Genomic DNA, 19,276 nt, shown 5'->3' on the forward strand with positions numbered 1-19,276 from the left:
ATTTTCGCAAGTCTGTTACTCGAAACCAACACCTGGAATGGCCTAGGGGAAAAGTACACACACCATTGTAATCGGGCGAGTTTCTGCCTTCAGATGCAGTAGGAATTTCTCGAGTTTGTCAATCCGTTTGCGAGATATGGGAGTTTGAAGTTAAGGAACGGTTGAGAAGCCATCACAATTTTCGCAAGTCTGATCCTCAAAACCAATAACTGGAATGGCCTAGGGGAAAAGTACACACACCAATGTAATCGGGCGAGTTTCTACTTTCAGACGCAACAGGAATTTCTCGAGTTCGTCAATCCGTTCGCGAGATATGGGAGTTTGAAGTTAAGGAACGGTTGAGAAACCATCAAAATTTTCGCACGTCTGTTACTCGAAACCAATAACTGGAATGGCCTAGGGGAAAAGTACACATACCGTTGTAATCGGGCGTGCTATTGCTGTCAGATGCAACAGGAATTTCTCGAGTTCCTCAATCCGTTCGCGTGATATGGGAGTTTGAAGTTAAGGAATGGTTGAGAAACCATCAAAATTTTCGCAAGTCTGATCCTCAAAACCAATAACTGGAATGGCCTAGGGGAAAAGTACACACACCAATGTAATCGGGCGAGTTTCTACTTTCAGACGCAACAGGAATTTCTCGAGTTCGTCAATCCGTTCGCGAGATATGGGAGTTTGAAGTTAGGAACGGTTGAGAAACCATCAAAATTTTCGCACGTCTTATACTCGAAACCAATAACTACTATGGCCTAGGGCAAAAATGCACATACCGTTGTAATCGGGCGAGTTTCTGCTTTCAGATGCAGCGGGAATTTCTCGAGTTCGTCAATCCGTTTGCGTGATATGGGAGTTTGAAGTTAAGGAACGGTTGAGAAGCCATCACAATTTTCGCAAGTCTGATACTCGAAACCAGTAACTACTATGGCCTAGGGCAAAAATACACATACCGTTGTAATCGGGCGTGCTATTGCTGTCAGATGCAACAGGAATTTCTCGAGTTCGTCAATCCGTTCGCGTGATATGGGAGTTTGAAGTTAAGGAATGCTTGAGAAACCATCAAAATTTACGCAAGTCAGATACTCGAAACCAATAAATACAAGGGCCTAGGGGAAAAATACACATACCTTTGTAATCGGGCGAGTATCTACTTTCAGATTCAACAGGAATTTCTCCAGTTCGTCAATCCGTTCGCGAGATGTGGAAGTTTGAAGTTAAGGAATGGTTGAGAAACCATCAAAGTTTTCGCAAGTCTAATACTCGAAACCAATAACTACTATGGTCCAGAGCAAAAATACACAAACCGTTGTAATCGGGCGAGTTTCAACTTTCAGATGCAACAGGAATTTCTCGAGTTCTTCAACCGGTTCGCGAGATATGGGAGTTTGAATTTAAGGAATGGTTGAGAGTCCATTAAAATTTTCGCAAGTCTGTTACTCGAAACCAATAACTGGAATGGCCTAGGGGACAAGTACACACACCATTGTAATCGGGCAAGTTTCTACGTTCAGATGCAACAGGAATTTCTCGAGTTTGTCAATCCGTTCGCGAGATATGGGAGTTTGAAGTTAAGGAATCGTTGAGAAACCATCAAAGTTTTCGCAAGTCTGATACTCGAAAGCAATAACTACAATGGCCTGGGGGAAAAATACAAATACCGTTGTAATCGGGCGTGCTATTGCTGTCAGATGCAGCAGGAATTTCTCGAGTTCGTGAATCCGTTCGCGTGATATGGGAGTTTGAAATTATGGAATGGTTGAGAAACCATCAAAATTTTCGCAAGTCTGATACTCGAAACGAATAACTGGAATGGCCTAGGGGAAAAGTACACACACCATTGTAATCGGGCGAGTTTCTGCTTTCAGATGCAACAGGAAATTCTCGAGTTCGTCAATCCGTTCGCGATATATGGGAGTTTGATGTTATGGAATGGTTGGGAAACCATCAAAATTTTCGCAAGTCAGATACTCGAAACCAATAACTACTAAGGTCTAGAGCAAAAATACACAAACCGTTGTAATCGGGCGAGTTTCAACTTTCAGATGCAACAGGAATTTCTCGAGTTCTTCAACCGGTTCGCGAGATATGGGAGTTTGAATTTAAGGAATGGTTGAGAGTCCATTAAAATTTTCGCAAGTCTGTTACTCGAAACCAATAACTGGAATGGCCTAGGGGAAAAGTACACACACCATTGTAATCGGGCGAGTTTCTGCCTTCAGATGCAATAGGAATTTCTCGAGTTCGTCAATCCGTTCGCGAGATATGGGAGTTTGAACTTAAGGAATGGTTGAGAAACAATCAAAAATTTCGCAAGTCTGATACACGAAACCAATAACTGGAATGGCCTAGGGGAAAAGTACACACACCATTGTAATCGGGCGAGTTTCTACTTTCGGACGCAACAGGAATTTCTCGAGTTCGTCAATCCGTTCGCGCGATATGGGAGTTTGAAGTTAAGGAATGGTTGAGAAACCATCAAAGTTTTCGCAAGTCTGAAACTCGAAAGCAATAACTACAATGGCCTGGGGGAAAAATACAAATACCGTTGTAATCGGGCGAGTTTCTGCTTTCAGATGCATCAGGAATTTCTCGAGTTCTTCAACCGGTTCGCGAGATATGGGAGTTTGAATTTAAGGAATGGTTGAGAGTCCATTAAAATTTTCGCAAGTCTGTTACTCGAAACCAATAACTGGAATGGCCTAGGGGAAAAGTACAAACACCATTGTAATCGTGCGAGTTTCTGCCTTCAGATGCAACAGGATTTTCTCGAGTTTGTCATTCCGTTCGCGAGATATGGGAGTTTGAAGTTAAGGAACGGTTGAGAAACCATCAAAATTTTCGCTGGTCTGATACTCGAAACCAATAACTGGAATGGCCTACGGGAAAAGTACACATACCATTGTAATCGGGCGAGTTTCTACTTTCAGATGCAATAGGAAATTCTCGAGTTCGCCATTGCGATCGCGAGGTATCGGAGTTTGAAGTTAATGAATGGTTGAGAAACCATCAAAATTTTCGCAAGTCTGATACTCGAAACCAATAACTGGAATGGCCTAGGGGAAAACAACACACAGCAGTGTAATGGGGCGAGTTTCTACTTTCAGATGCAACAGGAATTTCTCGAGTTCGTCAATCCGTTCGCGAGATATGGGAGCTTGAAGTTAAGGAATGTTTGAAAAACCATCAAAATTTTCGCAAGTGTGATACTCGAAACCAATAACTGGAATGGCCTACGGGAAAAGTACACATACCATTGTAATCGGGCGAGTTTCTACTTTCAGATGCAATAGGAAATTCTCGAGTTCGCCATTGCGTTCGCGAGGTATCGGAGTTTGAAGTTAAGGAATGGTTGAGAAACCATCAAAATTTTCGCAAGTCTGATACTCGAAACCAATAACTGGAATGGCCTAGGGGAAAACTACACACAGCAGTGTAATGGGGCGAGTTTCTACTTTCAGATGCAACAGGAATTTCTCGAGTTCGTCAATCCGTTCGCGAGATATGGGAGCTTGAAGTTAAGGAATGTTTGAAAAACCATCAAAATTTTCGCAAGTGTGATACTCGAAACCAATAACTGGAATGGCCTGGGGAAAAAGTACACACACCATTGTAATGGGGCGAGTTTCTAGTTTCGGATGCAACAGGAATTTCTCGACTTCGTCAATCCGTTCGAGAGAAATGGGTGTTTGAAGTTAAGGAATGGTTGAGAAACCATCAAAATTTTCGCAAGTCTGATACTCGAAACCAATAACTGGAATGGCCTACGGGAAAAGTACACATACCATTGTAATCGGGCGAGTTTCTACTTTCAGATGCAATAGGAAATTCTCGAGTTCGCCATTGCGATCGCGAGGTATCGGAGTTTGAAGTTAAGGAATGGTTGAGAAACCATCAAAATTTTCGCAAGTGTGATACTCGAAACCAATAACTGGAATGGCCTAGGGAAAAAGTACACACACCATTGTAATGGGGCAAGTTTCTAGTTTCGGATGCAACAGGAGTTTCTCGACTTCGTCAATCCGTTCGAGAGATATGGGTGTTTGAAGTTAAGGAATGGTTGAGAAACCATCAAAATTTTCGCAAGTCTGATACTCGAAACCAATAACTGGAATGGCCTACGGGAAAAGTACACATACCATTGTAATCGGGCGAGTTTCTACTTTCAGATGCAATAGGAAATTCTCGAGTTCGCCATTGCGATCGCGAGGTATCGGAGTTTGACGTTAAGGAATGGTTGAGAAACCATCAAAATTTTTGCAAGTCTGATACTCGAAACCAATAACTGGAATGGCCTAGGGGAAAACTACACACAGCAGTGTAATGGGGCGAGTTTCTACTTTCAGATGCAACAGGAATTTCTTGAGTTCGTCAATCCGTTCGCGAGATATGGGAGCTTGAAGTTAAGGAATGGTTGAAAAACCATCAAAATTTTCGCAAGTGTGATACTCGAAACCAATAACTGGAATGGCCTACGGGAAAAGTACACATACCATTGTAATCGGGCGAGTTTCTACTTTCCGATGCAATAGGAAATTCTCGAGTTCGCCATTGCGTTCGCGAGGTATCGGAGTTTGAAGTTAAGGAATGGTTGAGAAACCATCAAAATTTTCGCAAGTCTGATACTCGAAACCAGTAACTACTATGGCCTAGGGCAAAAATACACATACCGTTGTAATCGGGCGAGTTTCTGCTTTCAGATGCAATAGGAAATTCTCGCGTTCGTCAATCCGTTCGCGAGATATGGGAGTTTGAAGTTAAGGAATGGTTGAGAAACCATCAAAATTTTCGCAAGTGTGATACTCGAAACCAATAACTGGAATGGCCTAGGGAAAAAGTACACACACCATTGTAATGGGGCGAGTTTCTAGTTTCGGATGCAACAGGAATTTCTCGACTTCGTCAATCCGTTCGAGAGATATGGGTGTTTGAAGTTAAGGAATGGTTGAGAAACCATCAAAATTTTCGCAAGTCTGATACTCGAAACCAATAACTGGAATAGCCTAGGGGAAAACTACACACAGCAGTGTAATGGGGCGAGTTTCTACTTTCAGATGCAATAGGAATTTCTCGAGTTCGTCAATCCGTTCGCGAGATATGGGAGCTTGAAGTTAAGGAATGGTTGAGAAACCATCAAAATTTTTGCAAGTCTGATACTCGAAACCAATAACTGGAATGGCCTACGGAAAAAGTACACATACCATTGTAATCGGGCGAGTTTCTACTTTCAGATGCAATAGGAAATTCTCGAGTTCGCCATTGCGTTCGCGAATTATCGGAGTTTGAAGTTAAGGAATGGTTGAGAAACCATCAAAATTTTGGCAAGTCTGATACTCGAAACCAATAACTACTATGGCCTAGGGCAAAAATACACATACCGTTGTAATCGGGCGAGTTTCTGCTTTCAGATGCAATAGGAAATTCTCGCGTTCGTCAATCCGTTCGCGAGATATGGGAGTTTGAAGTTAAGGAATGGTTGAGAAACCATCAAAATTTTCGCAAGTGTGATACTCGAAACCAATAACTGGAATGGCCTACGGAAAAAGTACACACACCATTGTAATGGGGCGAGTTTCTAGTTTCGGATGCAACAGGAATTTCTCGACTTCGTCAATCCGTTCGAGAGATATGGGTGTTTGAAGTTAAGGAATGGTTGAGAAACCATCAAAATTTTCGCAAGTCTGATACTCGAAACCAATAACTGGAATGGCCTAGGGGAAAAGCACACAGCAGTGTAATGGGGCGAGTTTCTACTTTCAGATGCAACAGGAATTTCTCGAGTTCGTCAATCCGTTCGCGAGATATGGTAGTTTGAAGTCAAGGAATGGTTGAGAATCCATCTAAATTTTCGCAAGTCTGATACTCGAAACCAATAACTACAATGACCTAGGGGAAAAATGCACATACCTTTGTAATCGGGAGAGTTTCTACTTTCAGGTGCAACAGAAATTTCTCGAGTTCGTCAATCCGTTCGCGAGATATGGGTGTTTGAAGTTAAGGAATGGTTGAAAAACCATCAAAATTTTCGCAAGTGTGATACTCGAAACCAATAACTGGAATGGCCTACGGGAAAAGTACACACACCATTGCAATCGGGCGAGTTTCTTCTTTCAGACGCAACAGGAATTTCTCGAGTTCGTCAATCCGTTCGCGAGATATGGGAGTTTGAAGTTAAGGATTGGTTGAGGAACCATCAAAATTTTCGCAAGTCTGATACTCGAAACCAATAACTACAAAGGCCTAGGGGAAAAATACACATACCTTTGTAATCGGGCGAATTTCTACTTTCAGATGCAACAGGAATTTCTCCTGTTCGTCAATCCGTTCGCGAGATATGGGAGTTTGAAGTTAAGGAATGTTTGAGAAACCAACAAAATTTTCGCAAGTGTGATACTCGAAACCAATAACTGGAATGGCCTACGGAAAAAGTACACACACCATTGTAATGGGGCGAGTTTCTAGTTTCGGATGCAACAGGAATTTCTCGACTTCGTCAATCCGTTCGAGAGATATGGGTGTTTGAAGTTAAGGAATGGTTGAGAAACCATCAAAATTTTCGCAAGTCTGATACTCGAAACCAATAACTGGAATGGCCTAGGGGAAAAGCACACACAGCAGTGTAATGGGGCGAGTTTCTACTTTCAGATGCAACAGGAATTTCTCGAGTTCGTCAATCCGTTCGCGAGATATGGTAGTTTGAAGTCAAGGAATGGTTGAGAATCCATCTAAATTTTCGCAAGTCTGATACTCGAAACCAGTAACTACTATGGCCTAGGGCAAAAATACACATACCGTTGTAATCGGGCGAGTTTCTGCTTTCAGATGCAATAGGAAATTCTCGCGTTCGTCAATCCGTTCGCGAGATATGGGAGTTTGAAGTTAAGGAATGGTTGAGAAACCATCAAAATTTTCGCAAGTGTGATACTCGAAACCAATAACTGGAATGGCCTAGGGAAAAAGTACACACACCATTGTAATGGGGCGAGTTTCTAGTTTCGGATGCAACAGGAATTTCTCGACTTCGTCAATCCGTTCGAGAGATATGGGTGTTTGAAGTTAAGGAATGGTTGAGAAACCATCAAAATTTTCGCAAGTCTGATACTCGAAACCAATAACTGGAATAGCCTAGGGGAAAACTACACACAGCAGTGTAATGGGGCGAGTTTCTACTTTCAGATGCAATAGGAATTTCTCGAGTTCGTCAATCCGTTCGCGAGATATGGGAGCTTGAAGTTAAGGAATGGTTGAGAAACCATCAAAATTTTTGCAAGTCTGATACTCGAAACCAATAACTGGAATGGCCTACGGAAAAAGTACACATACCATTGTAATCGGGCGAGTTTCTACTTTCAGATGCAATAGGAAATTCTCGAGTTCGCCATTGCGTTCGCGAATTATCGGAGTTTGAAGTTAAGGAATGGTTGAGAAACCATCAAAATTTTCGCAAGTCTGATACTCGAAACCAATAACTACTATGGCCTAGGGCAAAAATACACATACCGTTGTAATCGGGCGAGTTTCTGCTTTCAGATGCAATAGGAAATTCTCGCGTTCGTCAATCCGTTCGCGAGATATGGGAGTTTGAAGTTAAGGAATGGTTGAGAAACCATCAAAATTTTCGCAAGTGTGATACTCGAAACCAATAACTGGAATGGCCTACGGAAAAAGTACACACACCATTGTAATCGGGCGAGTTTCTTCTTTCAGACGCAACAGGAATTTCTCGAGTTCGTCAATCCGTTCGCGAGATATGGGAGTTTGAAGTTAAGGAATGGTTGAGAATCCATCTAAATTTTCGCAAGTCTGATACTCGAAACCAATAACTACAATGACCTAGGGGAAAAATGCACATACCTTTGTAATCGGGAGAGTTTCTACTTTCAGGTGCAACAGAAATTTCTCGAGTTCGTCAATCCGTTCGCGAGATATGGGTGTTTGAAGTTAAGGAATGGTTGAAAAACCATCAACATTTTCGCAAGTGTGATACTCGAAACCAATAACTGGAATGGCCTACGGGAAAAGTACACACACCATTGTAATCGGGCGAGTTTCTTCTTTCAGACGCAACAGGAATTTCTCGAGTTCGTCAATCCGTTCGCGAGATATGGGAGTTTGAAGTTAAGGATTGGTTGAGGAACCATCAAAATTTTCGCAAGTCTGATACTCGAAACCAATAACTACAAAGGCCTAGGGGAAAAATACACATACATTTGTAATCGGGCGAATTTCTACTTTCAGATGCAACAGGAATTTCTCGAGTTCGTCAATCCGTTCGCGAGATATGGGAGTTTGAAGATAAGGAATGTTTGAGAAACCAACAAAATTTTTGCGCAAGTCTGATACTCGAAACCAATAACTACTGTGGCCTAGGGCAAAAATACACATAACATTGTAATCGGGCGAGTTTCTGCTTTCAGATGCAACAGGAATTTCTCGAGTTCGTCAATCCGTTCGCGACATATGGCAGTTTGAAGTTAAGGAATGGTTGAGAAACCGTCAAAATTGTCGCAATTCTGATGCTAGAAACGAAAAACTGGAATGGCCTAGGGGAAAAGTACACACACCATAGTAATCGGGCGAGCTTCTACTCTCAGATGCAACAGGAATTTCTCGAGTTTGTCACTCCGTTCGCAAGATATGTGTGTTTGAAGTTAAGGAATGTTTGAGAAACCATCAAAATTTTCGCTGGTCTGATACCCGAAACCAATAACTGGATTGGCCAAGGGGAAAAGTACACACGCCATTGTAACCCGGCGAGTTTCCACTTTTAGATGCAACAGGAATTTCTCGTGTTCGTCAATCCGTTCGCGAGATATGGGAGTTTGAAGTTAAGGAATGGTTGAGAATCCATCTAAATTTTCGCAAGTCTGATACTCGAAACCAATAACTACAATGGCCTAAGGGAAAAATGCACGTACCGTTCTAATCAAGAAAGTTTCTGCTTTCAGATGCAACAGAAACATTTCGAATTCGTCAATCCGTTCGGGAAATATCGGACTTTGGAATTAAGAGATGGTTGAGAAATAATCAAAATTTTCGCAATTCTCATACTCGAAACCAATAACTGGAATGGCCTAGGGGAAAAGTACACACACCATTGTAATTGGGCGAGTTTCTACTGTCAGATGCAACCGGAATTTTTCGGTTTTGTCAATCGGTTAGCGATATATGGGAGTTTGAAGTAAAGGAATGCTTGAGAAACCATCAAAATTTTCGCAAGTCTGTTACGCGAAACCAATAACTACAATGGCCTAGGGGAAAAATACACATAGCATTGTAATCGGGAGAGTTTCTACTTTCAGATGCAACAGAAATTTTTCGGATTCGGCAATCCGTTCGCGAAATATGGCAGTTTGAAGTTAAGGAATGGTTGAGAAACCATCAAAATTGTTGCAATTCTGATGCTAGAAACGAAAAACTGGAATGGCCTAGGGGAAAAGTACACTCACCATAGTAATCGGGCGAGCATCTACTTTCAGATGCAACAGGAATTTCTCGAGCTTGTCACTCCGTTCGCGAGATATGGGTGTTTGAAGTTAAGGAATGGTTGAGAAACCATCAAAATTTTCGCTGGTCTGATACTCGAAACCAATAACTGGAATGGCCTAGGGGAAAAGGACACACACCATTGTAATTGGGCGAGTTTCTACTTTCAGATGCAACAGGAATTTGTCGAGTTCGCCAAACCGTTCTCGAGGTATCGTAGTTTGAAGTTAAGGAATGGTTGAGAAACCATCAAAATTTTCGCAAGTCTGATACTCGAAACCAATAACTACTATGGCCTAGGGCAAAAATACACATACCGTTGTAATCGGGCGAGTTTCTGCTTTCAGATGCAACAGAAATTTTTCGGATTTCTCAATCCGTTCGCGAGATATGGGAGTTTGAAGTTAAGGAATGGTTGAGAAACCATCAAAATTTTCGCAATTCTGATGCTAGAAACGAAAAAATGGAATGGCCTAGGGGAAAAGTACACACACCATAGTAATCGGGCGAGCTTCTACTTCCAGACGCAACACGAATTTCTCGAGTTCGTCAATCCTTTCGCGAGATATGGGAGTTTGAAGTTAAGGAATGGTTGAGGAACCATCAAAATTTTCGCAAGTCTGATACTCGAAACCAATAACTACTATGGCCTAGGGCAAAAATACACATACCGTTGTAATCGGGCGAGTTTCTGCTTTCAGATGCAATAGGAAATTCTCGCGTTCGTCAATCCGTTCGCGAGATATGGGAGTTTGAAGTTAAGGAATGGTTGAGAAACCATCAAACTTTTCGCAAGTGTGATACTCGAAACCAATAACTGGAATGGCCTAGGGGAAAACTACACACAGCAGTGTAATGGGGCGAGTTTCTACTTTCAGATGCAACAGGAATTTCTCGAGTTCGTCAATCCGTTCGCGAGATATGGGAGCTTGAAGTTAAGGAATGTTTGAAAAACCATCAAAATTTTCGCAAGTGTGATACTCGAAACCAATAACTGGAATGGCCTGGGGAAAAAGTACACACACCATTGTAATGGGGCGAGTTTCTAGTTTCGGATGCAACAGGAATTTCTCGACTTCGTCAATCCGTTCGAGAGAAATGGGTGTTTGAAGTTAAGGAATGGTTGAGAAACCAACAAAATTTTCGCAAGTCTGATACTCGAAACCAATAACTGGAATGGCCTACGGGAAAAGTACACATACCATTGTAATCGGGCGAGTTTCTACTTTCAGATGCAATAGGAAATTCTCGAGTTCGCCATTGCGATCGCGAGGTATCGGAGTTTGAAGTTAAGGAATGGTTGAGAAACCATCAAAATTTTCGCAAGTGTGATACTCGAAACCAATAACTGGAATGGCCTAGGGAAAAAGTACACACGCCATTGTAATGGGGCGAGTTTCTAGTTTCGGATGCAACAGGAGTTTCTCGACTTCGTCAATCCGTTCGAGAGATATGGGTGTTTGAAGTTAAGGAATGGTTGAGAAACCATCAAAATTTTCGCAAGTCTGATACTCGAAACCAATAACTGGAATGGCCTACGGGAAAAGTACACATACCATTGTAATCGGGCGAGTTTCTACTTTCAGATGCAATAGGAAATTCTCGAGTTCGCCATTGCGATCGCGAGGTATCGGAGTTTGACGTTAAGGAATGGTTGAGAAACCATCAAAATTTTCGCAAGTCTGATACTCGAAACCAATAACTGGATTGGCCTAGGGGAAAACTACACACAGCAGTGTAATGGGGCGAGTTTCTACTTTCAGATGCAATAGGAATTTCTCGAGTTCGTCAATCCGTTCGCGAGATATGGGAGCTTGAAGTTAAGGAATGGTTGAGAAACCATCAAAATTTTTGCAAGTCTGATACTCGAAACCAATAACTGGAATGGCCTACGGAAAAAGTACACATACCATTGTAATCGGGCGAGTTTCTACTTTCAGATGCAACAGGAATTTCTCGAGTTCGTCAATCCGTTCGCGAGATATGGTAGTTTGAAGTCAAGGAATGGTTGAGAATCCATCCAAATTTTCGCAAGTCTGATACTCGAAACCAATAACTACAATGACCTAGGGGAAAAATGCACATACCTTTGTAATCGGGAGAGTTTCTACTTTCAGGTGCAACAGAAATTTCTCGAGTTCGTCAATCCGTTCGCGAGATATGGGTGTTTGAAGTTAAGGAATGGTTGAAAAACCATCAAAATTTTCGCAAGTGTGACACTCGAAACCAATAACTGGAATGGCCTACGGGAAAAGTACACACACCATTGTAATCGGGCGAGTTTCTTCTTTCAGACGCAACAGGAATTTCTCGAGTTCGTCAATCCGTTCGCGAGATATGGGAGTTTGAAGTTAAGGATTGGTTGAGGAACCATCAAAATTTTCGCAAGTCTGATACTCGAAACCAATAACTACAAAGGCCTAGGGGAAAAATACACATACCTTTGTAATCGGGCGAATTTCTACTTTCAGATGCAACAGGAATTTCTCCTGTTCGTCAATCCGTTCGCGAGATATGGGAGTTTGAAGTTAAGGAATGTTTGAGAAACCAACAAAATTTTCGCAAGTGTGATACTCGAAACCAATAACTGGAATGGCCTACGGAAAAAGTACACACACCATTGTAATGGGGCGAGTTTCTAGTTTCGGATGCAACAGGAATTTCTCGACTTCGTCAATCCGTTCGAGAGATATGGGTGTTTGAAGTTAAGGAATGGTTGAGAAACCATCAAAATTTTCGCAAGTCTGATACTCGAAACCAATAACTGGAATGGCCTAGGGGAAAAGCACACACAGCAGTGTAATGGGGCGAGTTTCTACTTTCAGATGCAACAGGAATTTCTCGAGTTCGTCAATCCGTTCGCGAGATATGGTAGTTTGAAGTCAAGGAATGGTTGAGAATCCATCTAAATTTTCGCAAGTCTGATACTCGAAACCAATAACTACAATGACCTAGGGGAAAAATGCACATACCTTTGTAATCGGGAGAGTTTCTACTTTCAGGTGCAACAGAAATTTCTCGAGTTCGTCAATCCGTTCGCGAGATATGGGTGTTTGAAGTTAAGGAATGGTTGAAAAACCATCAAAATTTTCGCAAGTGTGATACTCGAAACCAATAACTGGAATGGCCTACGGGAAAAGTACACACACCATTGTAATCGGGCGAGTTTCTTCTTTCAGATGCAACAGGAATTTCTCGAGTTCGTCAATCCGTTCGCGAGATATGGGAGTTTGAAGTTAAGGATTGGTTGAGGAACCATCAAAATTTTCGCAAGTCTGATACTCGAAACCAATAACTACAAAGGCCTAGGGGAAAAATACACATACCTTTGTAATCGGGCGAATTTCTACTTTCAGATGCAACAGGAATTTCTCGAGTTCGTCAATCCGTTCGCGAGATATGGGAGTTTGAAGATAAGGAATGTTTGAGAAACCAACAAAATTTTCGCAAGTCTGATACTCGAAACCAATAACTACTGTGGCCTAGGGCAAAAATACACATACCATTGTAATCGGGCGAGTTTCTGCTTTCAGATGCAACAGGAATTTCTCGAGTTCGTCAATCCGTTCGCGACATATGGCAGTTTGAAGTTAAGGAATGGTTGAGAAACCGTCAAAATTGTCGCAATTCTGATGCTAGAAACGAAAAACTGGAATGGCCTAGGGGAAAAGTACTCACACCATAGTAATCGGGCGAGCTTCTACTCTCAGATGCAACAGGAATTTCTCGAGTTTGTCACTCCGTTCGCAAGATATGTGTGTTTGAAGTTAAGGAATGTTTGAGAAACCATCAAAATTTTCGCTGGTCTGATACCCGAAACCAATAACTGGATTGGCCAAGGGGAAAAGTACACACGCCATTGTAACCCGGCGAGTTTCCACTTTTAGATGCAACAGGAATTTCTCGTGTTCGTCAATCCGTTCGCGAGATATGGGAGTTTGAAGTTAAGGAATGGTTGAGAATCCATCTAAATTTTCGCAAGTCTGATACTCGAAACCAATAACTACAATGGCCTAAGGGAAAAATGCACGTACCGTTCTAATCAAGAAAGTTTCTGCTTTCAGATGCAACAGAAACATTTCGAATTCGTCAATCCGTTCGGGAAATATCGGACTTTGGAATTAAGAGATGGTTGAGAAATAATCAAAATTTTCGCAATTCTCATACTCGAAACCAATAACTGGAATGGCCTAGGGGAAAAGTACACACACCATTGTAATTGGGCGAGTTTCTACTGTCAGATGCAACCGGAATTTTTCGGATTTGTCAATCGGTTAGCGAGATATGGGAGTTTGAAGTAAAGGAATGCTTGAGAAACCATCAAAATTTTCGCAAGTCTGTTACGCGAAACCAATAACTACAATGGTGTAGAGGCTTGCAGCTGCGGTTTATGGCGGGACCGTGCTTCGAGTTTGTTAGAGAAATTGTCCACTTGGCTACGGCACGGGCCTGTCACCGAAGGTCAGTTTATTTGTTGTTCGACTCGAGGCACGGAGCAAGTGATAGCTATTTCCCGTCATAAACCACTGCAGGCACTTAGACAGGGACCCTCCGCATCGCCTGGCACGCGAGGCCCTAGCGCCGTTTGTTGCATCATTCAAGATGCTGGAAAATTTAGCCCAGGCCTGCGGGGGTTTGGACACCCTGTCTACGTCGCGACGCCCCCACCTAAGCCCCATAGCGATGGGCATGTCCTAGATTCGGCGGGACTAGGACCCGTCGTAATTGGTCAGGCATTCGTCGCCACCCACCCTTAATTCAAGGGAGTAGGGCGAACCGAGGCGACGTTTGCACTGACCCGAGAAATCTCAGATTAGTTGCACAGAATACCACCAAGACAATAGAACCAAGGGTCGACGACTAGAGTGTACAGAGTATCGCCAAGGGCTTACAACCAAGGCGTACAGAGTACAGCTAAGAGATCACGGTTAGAGTTTTGGCCTGAACGCACGGATTGACGTGTGAAGCTTCCGGCGTTAGTTCCCACAAAGAACTTGCACTCCTCGAGGGAATTACCAGCAATCCCTCGAGCCTCCACGGAATCTTGGACCTTCGAGGAAGTTCGGCAGCCGTCTTGTGCATCCAGTGAGGCGCCGTGTGTGAGGACAACGCTCAACACCCCCCTGGACGTGAGAGCAGCAAGCGGCGGAGACCTCGAAGGCGGCATTACAACCTCCATCGGTCCAGCCTAGTGGACAACGATCAACAACAGTTAGTCCTTCCAACGGGAAGGTGGTCCTTCGAGTCATCTATAGTCGGCACCCATCGTGCAAACACATTCAATGCTCGAAAGATCCTCGAGATCTACCACGAGCAGCTACATTTTGGTCCGTACGAGCCGGATCTGAACCAGCGACCTATGGTCCGACGAGCTGGATAATCCAGCTACATCCTGGTGTTGAGCCGGATCATCCAGCAACATCGGTCCTTCAGAGAGGACCAGCCAGAAAGCAGCCACTGTGTCCGTACGAGTCGGACAGTCGGCTGGAATCTACAGTCACGAAGCATTTTGGGCTCCGTGCAACGTGCACGTCGGCTTGTGCATCCAGTAAGGCGCTGTGCGTGAGGACAACGCTCACCACCCCCCTGGACGTGAAGGCAGCAAGCGACGGGCATCATCGAGGGTTGCTACACCCAAAACTTGGACCACAGCGACGAGGAGACAACCGAAGGGGGCAGCATCCAGGACGGCATCAGCCCTAGGATCCGGACAGCACGAACAACGAGTATTCTGCAGGACGGTCTACGGAAGCCGCCTGAAGCCGCCAATCCACTCCTCTTGTCCGTGAGTCATTTATTGTTTCAATCTGTGTGTTGATCGTGTAAAAAATGGAGTCCGTAAAATCACTTGTTCTCGAACGAAGGCATGTGAAGTCTAGGTTGACCAGTTTCGGAAAGTTTGTCGAGTCAGCAGATGTTCGCGCAAATTTAGCCGTTTTCGAAAAACGCGTTCAGTCGAATCAGTGCCTTCTCGAGAAATTTGAGTCTATACAATCGCAGATAGACACGTCCTTAATGGACACCCCGCAAGCGGAAGCACAGGTAGACGAGCGCGAGCAGTTTGAGGAGAAATACTACAGTATTATGGTCGCCGCCGAAAAACGAATAATAGAGGTTCGCGGTCAAGCGGCGCCTAGCACGGCGTCGGCCACCTCCGACAGACAGGTACCGTCCGATCCTCATCCGGCGGCGCAGTTACCTGTCGTACAATTGCCAATCTTTACCGGAGATTGTGGGCAATGGATTCGGTTTCGGGACACCTTTCTCTCCTTAGTCCACAGTTCGGACAAGTTGTCTGCTATCGACCGTTTCAACTACCTGACGACTTCGTTATCGGGTGCTGCGGCACGAGCAATTGAGTCATTTAGCGTGTCAGCAGCCAATTATGAATTAGCTTGGGCGCGGCTTAGGGAAAAATACGACGACCCTAGGCTATTAGTGAACCATCATATTCAGTCCCTCCTAGAGATCGAACCGACTAGGCGACAGGATGGTAAATCACTCAGTGAGTTCGCGGATAGGGCAGTTAACAACATGCGTGCTCTCGGGTCACTGTTGGAGCCCGCGGGCCACCTTGATGCTGTTGTTAATGCGGCACTCGCGAAAAGGTTAGATGTAGATTCCCGTGATGAATGGGAGAGGCGAGCCATGGGTTCGAAGACGCTGCCCACGTTTCACGAGTTCGTCGGATTCATTGAGCAACGATCTCAATACCTTCTTCATAAGGATGCGAGTAACATTCCAAGTTCCTTACCGAGCGCGAAGACAGTAATTAGGAAATCGCGTGAAGTAGTGGATAGAACGTTCTCCCCAGTGTCGCACGTCGCTAGTAAGGCTAGAAAATGCGTAGTGTGCACTGGTGATCATTTCTTGAACAATTGCTTAAAGTGGAAAGCCATGTCCGTTTCTGAACGGCGTGCAATAGCAAAACAGGCGCGAGTGTGTTACAACTGTTTGGCTCCCGGTCATGGAGTCAAAACGTGCACACGAAGAACGTGCCTAAAGTGTGATAAGAAGCACCACACCTTATTACATAAGGAGGAGTCGGATCCCGAGGAACGCGAGGTAGAATCGGATCCTCCCACCGTGTCATTTCACAGCTCAAGCGCGGCACAACCCAGGACCCAGTACACCGTCCTTTCCACGGCGGTCGTCGTCATCATAGGGAAAGGAGGGAACAGGTACAAATGTCGCGCTTTGTTAGATTCGGGTTCGCAAGCAAACTTCGTGAGTAGGGAATTTTGCGAGCGGGCTGGCCTGCCGTGTCAGGCATTCGAATATATGGTAGGCGCGTTGGGGCGCGTCAAAGGCACCGTCAGGTCTACTACCCAGGTAAAGATGGAATCCAGTAGTAGAAACTTCAAGGCAAACCTGGAGTGCCTAGTAATAAAATCAATCACGGATAGGCTACCCAACATGCCGTTGGAAAAGGCAAACATTCCCACACCCTACGGAATAAAGCCCGCTGACCCAGAGTTCGGAGTCCCGGGGAACGTAGATCTACTTATAGGCGCCGGCCTATTCTGGGAGCTCCTGTGTGTCGGACAGATAAGGGTGGGAACCAGCCACCTTCTGTGGCAAAAGACACGACTCGGGTGGGTACTAGGTGGGAGCCTACAGTGGCCCGTTTCGAAAGGTAAAGTCAAGCTTGCTTCCGGATTGCACGCAATCACCACTGCGAAATTAGAGGCAGCGGTTTCGCGTTCCGGGAAGGTAAAGAAGTTCGACAACGGCGGGCGCGTGAGCGACAGTGGTCGCACCGAGAAACGTTTTAAGGAGAACGCGACGTGCAATAGAAATGGCCGGCTCGTGGTCGCGATGCCACGCAATAAACGAATCGAAGAACTCGGTGGGTCTCGCGCTCAGGCAGAACGACGATTTGTGAATCTGCAAAGGCGAACCGTTTCCGAGATGAGATACGGGAAATCTCTGCGTTGCGTGTCCTGCGGCGTGTGCCGTCTCCCAGTCTGGGCGCCGAGTTGCGCGGGTCCTCCGACGTTTCGGAACAGGCATACGGAGCGGCCATCTGCCCGCGTTCGGGAACGCAACAAAGACGTGGGCCTCTCGAATGGTATGCGCGAGGTCGCGGATAACTCTTCTAAAAACAATTAGCTTGTTGATTCGACGCGAGCCTGTGCGACTGTTGCCCGGATGGTAACAGACCCTCGCGTCCCCCACAGAAAAACACTGGCTTACATTCGTTAGACGCGCAACTCGAAAGGTGTTGCGCGATTGTGTCACGTGCTTCAAAGGCAAATCCCAGCAGCGAACAGTCTCAAATGGGGATTCGGCCTGCCGCACGGGTGAGTCCGGTTCGTGTTTTCGCTACCTGCGGTGTAGGCGATGCCGGACCCTTTCTGGTCATTGACCGCGGACGTTTCCGCACCTCGAGAAAGGCCTACCTGTGCCTATTTATTGCTGCCAAGGCGACGCACCTGGGTTTTATTGTTGACGTCTCGCGCGCATAAGGACTGGGCAACCACAGACTGACCGTCGAGGAATTATACACGATTCTCACGCAGGTTGAAGCATATCTTAACCCCATCCTTTATCACCCGAGCCGTCGGACTTGCATCCTTTTGACTCCCGGGCACTTCTTGAGTGGAGAGGCACTGACGGCGTTGGCCGAGGTTGATATGACGCGTGTTCGGCCTAATCGGTTAAATAGATTTCAGCTGTTGCAGCAAGGCTCCGCCATCTTTGGAAGCGATGGCAGCAGGAATATTTAAATGGACTACAGCAGCGACAGAAATGGCGGCTTGGAACACGCAGTCACCCGAGGGTCGGGACGAGGGTTCCCGATTAAGGAAGACAACCTGCCTCCAAGGAAGTGAACTCTGAGGCGCAGCTCGGAGCTGCAACCCGGTCAGGATGGCGTCACGCGAGTGGTCTCTCCTCGGACGGCCAGTGGATCATTGACGAGACCACTCACGAGGATTTGCGTGCTGCCTAGGGCGCAGGAAGAAGAGACTTCTGTCGCAGTCAAGTGAAGAAGAGACTTCTGTCGCAGTCAAGTGAAGAAGAGACTTCTGTCGCAGTCAAGTGAAGAAGAGACTTCAGTCGCAGTCAAGCGAAGAAGAGCATGCGCAGTCAATTGATCGCGATGCGTGTGTTTAAAAACTGTATTTTAGTCGTTTAGCAACAATAACCAATAGGCGATATAGCATAAGTCGCATTAGGTTACTTTGATTTAGTTGAACTCGAGTAGTTCAAGGTGGGCGGTATGTAGAGGCTTGCAGCTGCGGTTTATGGCGGGACCGTGCTTCGAGTTTGTTAGAGAAATTGTCCACATGGCTACGGCACGGGCCTGTCACCGAAGGTCAGTTTATTTGTTGTTCGACTCGAGGCACGGAGCAAGTGATAGCTATTTCCCGTCATAAACCACTGCAGGCACTTAGACAGGGACCCTCCGCATCGCCTGGCACGCGAGGCCCTAGCGCCGTTTGTTGCATCATTCAAGATGCTGGAAAATTTAGCCCAGGCCTGCGGGGGTTTGGACACCCTGTCTACGTCGCGACGCCCCCACCTAAGCCCCATAGCGATGGGCATGTCCTAGATTCGGCGGGACTAGGACCCGTCGTAATTGGTCAGGCATTCGTCGCCACCCACCCTTAATTCAAGGGAGTAGGGCGAACCGAGGCGACGTTTGCACTGACCCGAGAAATCTCAGATTAGTTGCACAGAATACCACCAAGACAATAGAACCAAGGGTCGACGACTAGAGTGTACAGAGTATCGCCAAGAGCTTACAACCAAGGCGTACAGAGTACAGCTAAGAGATCACGGTTAGAGTTTT

General features: G+C 45.2%; 1 protein-coding gene across 1 annotated transcript; it reads left to right on the forward strand.

Moving 5' to 3' along the window:
- Positions 1 to 15,309: 15,309 nt before the first annotated feature.
- LOC143154641 (uncharacterized) lies at positions 15,310 to 18,321 on the forward strand. The gene is made up of 4 exons (XM_076326612.1): positions 15,310 to 17,551; positions 17,661 to 17,783; positions 17,950 to 18,121; positions 18,165 to 18,321. Exons 1-4 carry the CDS (start codon positions 15,310 to 15,312, stop codon positions 18,319 to 18,321), a joined length of 2,694 nt encoding a protein of 897 aa, XP_076182727.1.
- Positions 18,322 to 19,276: the final 955 nt, after the last annotated feature.

The sequence above is a fragment of the Ptiloglossa arizonensis genome, unplaced genomic scaffold, assembly GCF_051014685.1.
Source record: "Ptiloglossa arizonensis isolate GNS036 unplaced genomic scaffold, iyPtiAriz1_principal scaffold0264, whole genome shotgun sequence".
NCBI lineage: Eukaryota > Metazoa > Arthropoda > Insecta > Hymenoptera > Colletidae > Ptiloglossa > Ptiloglossa arizonensis.

Bases quoted from the DNA above. Each gene is read 5' to 3' on its own strand.
- LOC143154641 (XM_076326612.1), top strand. From the start codon at position 15,310: ATGGAGTCCGTAAAATCACTTGTTCTCGAACGAAGGCATGTGAAGTCT. The intron at 17,552-17,660 runs GTATGCGCGAGG...CGTCCCCCACAG, and splicing joins AGACGTGGGCCTCTCGAATG to AAAAACACTGGCTTACATTC. The intron at 18,122-18,164 runs GCGTGTTCGGCC...CAGCTGTTGCAG, and splicing joins TTGGCCGAGGTTGATATGAC to CAAGGCTCCGCCATCTTTGG.